The 9,620-nt window shown below is 46.5% G+C and overlaps 1 protein-coding gene across 1 annotated transcript in view; it reads left to right on the top strand.

Annotated features, from left to right (window-relative positions):
* The window catches only part of MDGA2 (MAM domain containing glycosylphosphatidylinositol anchor 2), a 384,757-nt gene that overhangs the window by 129,687 nt on the left and 245,450 nt on the right, over positions 1-9,620 (top strand). Inside the window, exon 3 of the mRNA XM_026849164.1 lies at positions 4,696-4,835. Within this exon, the coding sequence (XP_026704965.1) occupies positions 4,696-4,835 (140 nt within the window). The remainder of the gene's footprint in view (positions 1-4,695; positions 4,836-9,620) is intronic.

The following is a 9,620-nucleotide window of genomic DNA, read 5'->3' as shown; positions in this document are numbered from 1 at the left end:
GCAGATAGGCTGCGCTTCGGAGAGGGGTGGGGAAAAGGCGGTGATAACTCTTCGGACTTGAGATCTTTGTCTCTTTTAAGGCCTTCTTTCTTATTTAAAGTGATTTGGAATGATGCTGTTGCATCTTGTAAGCAGGCATCCTCTGCTCCTGCTAATTGCAGTGACCTGCTGGAGGCTGCCTGAAGCTGGCAGGGCCCCCGTTTTGTGCTGGTGAAGCGAGAGAACAAACTCTCACAAAGGTTTTTGTGCAATTTCTTTGGGGTTTTTTTTTGGTCTGATAGGAGCAAATCCATGCGTGTAGATCCAGGATGAATCTATACATATCAGAAGATGGAGGTGGCTGGGGATGTGTTGGAAAAGAGGAGGAGAAAAGCTTTGCCTTCTGGCTGTCACTGGGAGACCGAGAAGCTGAGGGTGCTTATTGTGGAGGTTCAACCCTCTTATAAAAAATATAATTTACCTTTTGATATGTGGTGGTGGTGTTTTTTTTTGTTTGTTTGTTTTGGTTTGGTTTTTTTTAATTGGATGGTGTCACAAAGTCGCATGTAAACAAATATCTTGTGCCCTAGAAACTTCTGATATTAACTTGGAAATCATGAATAAATACTTTTTAGATTTTGTGCATCTTCTATTTTGAGCAGTTAGGAAACTACAATCACACAGATTAAGACCTTTTATTTGAATAAGGTATGAAACGGTCATTTGTTAAGAAGATCACAGCAGCTGAGCTTTTATAGAAAAACACCAATTGTTGTAAAACTCGTGGTTAAGGACAAGAGAGTTGCCAGCGCGTTAAACAGAAAGGCAGACTGGAGCATTCCACCACTTGTCCAAGGTCTCTGATTTGCAGCACGGCTACGCAAACATCCCGTCAGTCATGAGGCATCTCATTGCTGAGCATGATGCTAACTCTCACTTGTTTATTTGCTTTTTCTGGGTGACCGGCTTGGTTTGTTTAAAAACAAACAACAAAAAAAACCAAAACAAAACAAAAAAACCACAACCCAACCTTTTTTTTTTTTAAACTTCTGCACTGCTTTTAGAAAATACATTTTATTCTGCATGTTTCCCTTCAAAGGTAGCTAGTACTCATCACAGCATCTTTTTTTTTCTCTCTATTAGGAGTGTCTAGATACCTGCATACATATTCAACGTCGGACACTTCTAATTTTGTCTTCGCAGAAAATTTATTACTTTATTATTTTTTTTTTTCCACTGTCTGGGGAAACTTGTTGCAAGTTGAAACCAAATCACTTGTGTGGGCGTGTATGTGTGTGCAAGAGACAGAGAAGGGAAAGGAATAGAAATTGCTGGAAAAGAGCAGCCAATAAAGGGGACCTATGTAACGTCAATAAATAATGAAATCTGGTGAAAGGTCAGGCTGGCACCATTTTTCATCTGAAGGAAGAAATCTCATGGCGCCACACGAGGTCTTTGCAGCAGGGTCATTCTTGGCTTTGTTGTTATGGCCTTTCCTTCTGACCCGACACTTGGCTTTCCTTGCGCCGGGTGTGCGCGTTGCTGGGAACGGCACCGTGATGGATTCTTTCGTGCAATATTTACTGTGTATAATCACAAGACAAATTCTTCTAAAGTGCCACAGACTGAATAAATGCCGAGTGTATATTACTTTAATGTCTCGTCTGGTATTAAATCCTTGGAGGCATATTTCAGAAGTAGCTGTAATGAATATTCCTGCGGTAGAGAGGGAGGTGACATTTCATAATTATGCAATGTCTTCTGAACCATAAGACTTTAAAACTTAAAGTATTTAGAATATTTTTTTATTTTCCTTTATTTGTTTGATCGCCTCTTAAAGCAATGTATTCTTTTGCTATAATAATACATCGGGGGGTGTTTTTTTCTTTTTCTGTATTGCCTTCCAGAACCTAATGGATATGCAGCAGTGGCATAGACACTAAAATGAAGGACACTTCTAATGTAATTTGAAGTTGTATGAATATAATATGAATGAAAATGTAATATTAATGTAATATGGATTTAAAAGGCAGCAGGATGTTGGCATAATGTTGCTGACTCTTCTAATTTTATCAGAAGTCTCATGATCTGTGCTGAACCTTGTTTTACCTTTCTCTTCCACGGCACTGCTTTAGCATTTTGGTGTTTTATTATCTGTATTGTGGGAGATTATAAAAGCCTCAGTCATGGCCCAGAGCCCTGTTGTACAGTGGCTGCACATGGCAGAACAAGGAGGATGCTCCATGGCCCTGGACACTGAACCCTTGAGGCGTGTGGAGGCGGGGGCAGCTCTCCTAGCCCAGGGAAAGCTGCAGTATGCCGAGCATTAGTGCTGCTGTTCTCCTTTAGAAAAAATAATAATTAAGAATTAACATTGTTTTAAGGTCAGTATGTGACACGTGAGACTGACTCGTAAACAAGGACATCTCTGTCCTTGCGGAAGGGACAGTGAGCTCCATGGGAAGTGCAGCCTGGTTCTCCTCTATATAGAGGTGGAGAGGTTCGATTTGTTTCTTTTAAACAGTAAATAACATCTTTAGCCTTGCGAAGCGCCAGCTGTGTACGTGTACAGGGAGGGTGCTGGGGCTGCCAGACAGTTCTCCTGAGCAGTAGGGGAGCAAAGCTGAGGCAGCTCCCGCGTAGGGAGGCAGGGAGATATACTTCGGTTAAACGTGGCCATAGGCTGAGCACTGTGGATGCATCGAGTCGTCGTGTTGTGCTCGGAAGTAGCTGATGCTAAGGGGCGATTTTTGGTGGCCTCGTAAAACTGCCGAGAGCAGGGGCACGTCGGTCTCTCACCCGTATTCATCTTTGCTGAGGAGGGGCTGCCTGCAGAAGATCCAAGGGGGCGAGCTGGCAGGTCTGTGATGCTTGGCGTTGGGTGGCTCAGCGAGCAGAACTTGCTGGAGGCTTTGCTGGACTTAAGGAGTTAGTTGCTGAGGCTGGAGCTGCTGGGCCACCCCCACCCGATGGGAGGCTGTAAACTCAGGGGCTTGGTTAATCTTGAGTGGCCCCACCAAGGTGTTGTCTGGGCTGATCCTGGTGGCCCTCCAGACCTCTGTCACCTTCTCCCGTTAGACCTGTGAGCGCATCAGGAGCGCGGGAGCCATCCATTCCCTGCCCGAGCTCTTCTGCTGGTGCTCTGCAGAGAGGCTCCGCTGCCGCCAGGTTTCTTAAACACTTGCTGAAGAGGTTAACCGAGGCCAAACACATTGAAAAATGATCTAAATATAGTAGACTGAGATGGACCGGCGCAATGCAAGGTAACTGGGAATACCAGGCTTAGTCATTACAGCCTGAAATAATTATTCTCTTCCTGTTCATTTGGTTGACCTGACACTGTCCTGTTCAGGGTCCTTTGCTTGAGTCTCATTTTTTCTCTAGCCTCTGGAGAGCAAGGGTCAGAAATTTGAATTATTAGCAGGCTTGTATCAATTCTAGGTATTGTGCGGCACTTGATAACAGAACAGGCTGTGTCAGCTGGGTGCCGTGTGCGGGTCGGACCTGTAATGGTATTTTTGATGGGGAGCTTCTGCAGGGGTGCCAGAGCAATGCACCCCCGGAATCCCACAGGCGCTTGACGTGGGGGTTAGCCAAGCAATTTCAAATCAATCAGAGCAACAGTAAACTGGCAACGTGTGCAGTACGGAGCCTGAAAAGGGAACTGCAGTCTTGAGGGGGCTGGTTGTTGTCGCTGTTGCAGGGGACATGGGGGGAGCACACGGATGACGTCCCAGCTCTTGTCCACGGGGAACGGCGCTGGGGGCTCGATGGCTTCAAGCCCTGTTGGGCTCAGCTCTAATTGTTCTGCTTTGCTGGTTGTGATTTAAGACTTCAGTTGGGACTTGATGGCACATCCGCTTCTACTGAACAGGAACAGCACGCTGACGAGCAGAGGGGGTGAAATAGTGGCTCTTTAAAACTCACCAGAATTACATTTTATCTCTTCTGCTGTTTACTTTATGTTATTTTATTTGGCAGTTAGGACTGTAACTCAGCTTTCTTATCCTATCGATCCACTCTCTGAAAATGTTAATAGTTGTGAATTTCGCAGTTCAGAAATAAAGAAAATCGTAGAGCCGGGAACATGCTTTGGAGACTTGCTGAAACAGAGCTGTGATTTGGACGTGTGGTATGAGCAACAGTATTGCAGTTTTCCTGCCTGTACGACATGTAAACCAGCAGAACTTCCTGTTGTACAGGTTGCAGGTACAAGGAAAGTAAAGTAAGGGTTCTGCTTGAACTTCAATTCTGGTCCAAATCCCTCTGACAGCAACAGGGGTTTGGTATCGATTTTGAAAGGAAGCAGCATCAGTCCCTCTGTTTCTCCTGCTTAATTTTAATGGTTTAATTAAGGCTTCTCCTTTGCATAATGAACATGATAGTGCATTTAGAAATATATATAATAATAATAATAATAAAAAAAAATAAAATGCAGAGTTCATTTGGAAATGGAAACAAAAATAACCGGAATGCAAATGAATTGGCGAAGGTCTTGTTCAGGGCATTGCTGGGTGTAAATAAACACCGTGGCAACCCCTGCTGGTGCCAGATATGCACACACTGAGTAAGCAGAGGCATCCTCCGTGGTGAAAATACCCCCCTCCAGCCTCGGTTCTCCCTGCTGGGGTGTGCCGGGGTCCCAGGCTGCTGCGGAGCAGACCCCGGGGGTGCGGGCGATGGTGCTCACCTAGTTTCTCTCTCTGGGTCTTGCAGCCCCCCCAACCGTGCGGATCGTGCACTCGGGCCTGGCGTGCAACATCGAGGAGGAGCGCTACTCGGAGAGGGTCTACACCATCCGCGAGGGAGAGACACTGGAGCTGACCTGCCTGGTCACCGGCCATCCTCGGCCACAGGTGAGCCCCCGCCGTGCCCCGTGGCAGCCCTGCCGCTGGTCACCGTGCCTCCGCAAGTTGGTTTTGTCTTCTGCTGAGGGTTAGAGCGGTGTAGGGTGGTAAAGATGAATGCAACAGGATCCTGGGGATGGGAGGGGCCGGGGCCACGATTTGTCCAGGCTGTTGGTTTGACAGTCACAGAATCTCAGAATCATCTGGGTTGGAAAAGCCCTTGAAGCTCCTCCATCCCAACCATGACCCTCCCCCTGACCATTCCCAACTCCCCCAGATCCCTCAGCGCTGGCTCAGCCCGACTCTTCAACCCCTCCAGGGATCCCGGGGACTCCCCCCTGCCCTGGGCAGCCCATTCCAACGCCCAACAGCCCCTTCTGCACAGAAATCCTTCCTAATATTAGGGTGTGGCAAAACTGCATCAACAGCAGAAAAGATTATGACTTTATTTCGAATGGCTGGCTAGGAATGTGACATTAAAATCAGCAAATCTCCATTGTACTTTCACATGGGGTCCTGACGCGAGTGTTTGAGATCCACAGAGGTTGGTAGAAGGAAAGGAAAACCAAATATGAGGACAGAGACAACCAAAAAGCGGACAGTATGCACCAGAGTGAACGGCTGGAGAGGGGGGCAGTGAAAGCTCGAGGGAGTCTCACTGTGCACCTGGGTTCTTGGGTGCTGTTGGAACAAGAGCATTGCAGTGCTGCAGAAAACAAAAGTTAAACAGGAAGAAGCTGCCTTTTCCCAGGTCTAACTCTATTTGATAGCATCGTGTCCAAAGCCAAAGACTCTTGTCAACCTCTGCTACAGCTGTGTCCCCTGTCTTTGCCCAGGGTACCCTGTTAACAGGTTATTTTAGATCAGGAACTTTCAAGACCTGTGCAAGTGTGATGCTTTATTCCCCCTCCGCTCTGCTTTTCCATTTCCACTTTTGCTGGTTGAGCCAAGGCTGCTCTCTGTTCCCTCTTCTGCCGTGTCCCGTCATCTTTCTCTGCTGAGAAACAAGCTGAGGAGTGAGAGCTGAGGGTCTGTCCATAATTAGCTGAGATTACCACCCCTCACAGTCAGCGTATTTGTATGTGATGTTGAATGATAGAATACCTTGCAAGGATTTTTTTTTTTTCTTTTTTTCAAGGTGGTGAATTAAACACCTCCCTCTTGTAACTGCATAGGACAGGTGGGAGCTGGGGAAGGGGGGTTCACTGGAGTCCCCATGTCTGCAGATGGGTGATGTCCTTCCAGAAATAAGAAAGGTTCTGATTCTCTATTGTTTATTCAGTAGCTGCATCCAATTTCATGAGAAGATTGAAAAATAAAAGTTGAAGTTTAGCCTGTGCTGGTTGCAGGGAAGGTGTAGGTCAGGCTGCGTCTTAGAAAACTCTAACTTCACACAGTTGCACCCTCTCAGATGCAGTCACACATTAAAGCCATGTTATAAACCATTTTTCTTTTAAATTAAGCAACCTCTGTCTAGCCTTTGCCATGTGAAGTAGAAAGAAAAAAAAAAAAGTGCTTAAGAACACCCAGACTGGGTTAAGTATCCAGATATTTTGGTAACACCCCAAAAAAACCCCCAAAACAATGATGATTTAATATCAGTTCTGTTACTATGAGGTTGAATATTCAGTGCCTCACGAGGTATGGAAAGTATTTATTCTCCTGCTATTGTGTTCTCTCCCCTCACCAGTTGTCCTCTTTGCTCCGGCGTTGCTCACGCCGTGGTAGATTGGTGCCCCATTGAATGTTGTTGGTGGACGTGCGGGGAAGATGCTGGTGGCTCCTCGTTGGAAGAGCCAAGTGAGAGACCCCGGATTGATACAGACCTCGTCGACAAAAGTTGATAGTAATGTTTTAATGTAGCACCGACTGAGGCAGGAAGGGAGCACCTCCTGCCTTGAGGACACCCTGATGCTTTTTAGGGGATTTGTCACGGCGCACGGTGCTGATCAGAGTGAGGAGATGGACCTGCCCCGGGCTGGCTGCCTTCTCCAGCCACCCCAGACACAAGTCCATGTGTCTCAGCGCCTGTTAGTAGTGTTGGATTAATTCCACCTTCCCAAACTTTTCTTATCCAGGCTTATTTAATGAGGTTTTTTTTTAAGACCCAAAGCAGCTGGCTCTGGATGCAGCAGCTCTTGGCATGCTGCGTGTTTGGGTGGAAGGAAATAGCATGTTCGTGCACGGGCAGAAAAGAGCAGGATAAAGGTAGACTAAACGCTTCCAAGGAGCTTCCTTGGAGAACGTTTCATTCTCAAACCATCTCCTCCATCTGCTCCAACAAAGCTGACCAGCAGCTCGTGAGGTTTGGTGCGGCTGAAATCAAAGATCCCTCTGAAACCTGCCTGCCCGGAGGCCTGAGGCAGCTTCAAAGTGAGCGGGGCTGTCACCCGTCAGGAAATGCTTTGGGACCAGCTCTGAAAAGTGCATCTCAAGCAGTAACAAAGCTTATGATGCTGCTGAATCAAAAAAAAAAAAAAAAAAAAAAAAAGCGCCGTTCAACCAAAACATCTTATCAAGAAAGCAACCACATGGCTGCTTTTTTCATAAAAATCTCTATTTTCGCATCAGGGATTCAGGGTGGAAAATTGATTTATCTTCATTTTACCTGTTTATAGATTTTATTTTTTTTTGTCAGCCAGCACCTCGGTCTGCGCGCTCGCTCTCGTGTTACGGCTCTCTGAGACTCGCAATATTTTTGGCAGATTAATTGCCTGCGAGCAGGGGGATAGTTTTGGTAGTCTCAGATGGGTGATTCTGCAGCAAAATACAGGAGGCTTGGCAGGGCTGCGTTTGAAAATTAGCCTTTTTATCACCTCCCTATTAAATTTCCATTCAGTTTTAGTGCTCTGGAAAGTTGTGTTTGTTGTTGAGTGTTGTTTTTTTGTTTGTTTGTTGTTTTTTTTTTTTTTTTTAAATAGCCTAAGACACCATAACTTCTTGCATTGCCCTGTTTAAGCTCCGGCATGCAACTCCGTGGGAGCCGCAGCCCCTTGGACTCGTTGCCCGTGGAGTTTGGCTTCTTTTAAACAAGACTGCTGTGAATTGCACCACTGCTTGTGTTGATTTTGTCAGTGGGGCTGTTGGGGAAAAGCACCGGTCAGGGTCAGGCAGGAGATCTGGGTGGATGTAAAATCAGCGAGCGGGTGCTCGCTGCTCTTAACTGTCAGAGAACTACTGGCCAGTAATTACTCCTGGGTATTTTAAATACAGGTAGTGTAAGATTTTAATTTTGCTTGGATACATTCTGCTTTATGGGCCTGGTTCTATAGCAGGAGGTCTGCAGTGTGTTTTTGTTGTGACCAAGAGAGTGTCCCTGTCTGGAAGGGGTGATACAGCATTTATTTTTAAGCCTTCCTTTATTTATATGTGCAGAATTTATATGTGGAACTTGATAATATATTGTTGGATTCTCATGTTTAGACAGCCTCTGATATGAGTTGGGTTTGAGGGGAGGTATCTGGCAAGATGTTTTGTATTCTCCTTGCATATGCAAGTGGTGAAAAGGCATTTTTATTTTTCTTTTTTTCCGCAAGAGACTCCCATCCACATTTTTGTGGTAATTGCCAGTCTTTTTAGTACTTCAATTTTTTACCAATTTTGCACAGAAGGTTATCGTATTTGGTTTGCAAATCGTATGGAAATTATTTTCAAAATGATATTTTATCAGACCCCAGGAAGCGAGTTTATAAAATACATAATTACATATCTATTCTAAGAATGCTACTCGACTTGCATGTGTTTCTTTAAAGTTTTTCAATTATTATTGGCATACATAGAAACACCTTTTGTTTTACTCTCTCCAAGAAGTAAACCCTGCATTAAGAAGTAAACCCTGATTTATAAAATCCCCCATCAGTGTTCACTGTATTCCCCCCCCAGTCAGGAGTGGGCAGAAAATGCGCGTTAACCAAGGACAGAACAAAGTGTTGAAATCGTGCTGCGAGTCGGTGGATGGGACCATCCATCCTGCATCCTTCCTTCCAAGACATGGCCTTTGCAGATGCTGGGTGGATTGGAGTCCTCTGCCTTGCAAAAGCACGTCAGTCTCCGGAGCTGTCGGTTTGATTGTGTTTTGGCTTGCAGAGCTTGTGTCGTCTTTATTTCTCCCACCGAGTAGCCACATGCGTTGGGGTAAGGACGGCTGGGGGTGGTTCTGGCCACTGAAAAACGGAGTGGGCAGCACCGGGGTTTGGAGTCTTTGCAGGGTTTTACCAGGTCGCTTGGATTAATGAATTGCCATAGTCTGCTTTATTATTATTATTTTTTTTATTTTAACTATGACTCTGGGATATATAGGGATCCCTTATTTTCTGCAGTAAACTCAACTTTTGGTCAACTGCTGCCCTGTGCTTCAGCAGCAACTAGATAAGGGACCATTTCTTTGCCAGAGGGACCTGGGGGTGTTGATTGACAGCCGGCTGAACTGGAGCCAGCAGTGTGCCCAGGGGGCCAAGGAGGGCAACGGCATCCTGGCTTGTGTCAGCACTGGCGTGGCCAGCAGGGACAGGGAAAGGATCTGAGCCCTGGGCTCGGCACTGGGGAGGCCGCCCCTCGATTCCTGGGTTCAGTTTTGGGCCCCTCACCCCAAAAAGGCCATTGAATGACTCGAGCGTGGCCAGAGAAGGGCAACGGAGCTGGGGCAGGGTCTGGAGCACAGGTCTGCTGGGGAGCGGCTGGGGGAACTGGGGGGGTTCAGTCTGGAGAAGAGGAGGCTGAGGGGAGACCTCCTGGCCCTCGGCAACTCCCTGCCAGGAGGGGGCAGAGAGGGGGGATGAGTCTCTGGAGCCAAGG

Source organism: Athene cunicularia (genome assembly GCF_003259725.1).
Source record: "Athene cunicularia isolate RWA chromosome 5 unlocalized genomic scaffold, athCun1 chr5_part1, whole genome shotgun sequence".
Taxonomy (NCBI): domain Eukaryota; kingdom Metazoa; phylum Chordata; class Aves; order Strigiformes; family Strigidae; genus Athene; species Athene cunicularia.
The sequence above is the reverse complement of the archived record's forward strand: the minus strand, read 5'-3'. Positions and strand labels throughout refer to the sequence as shown.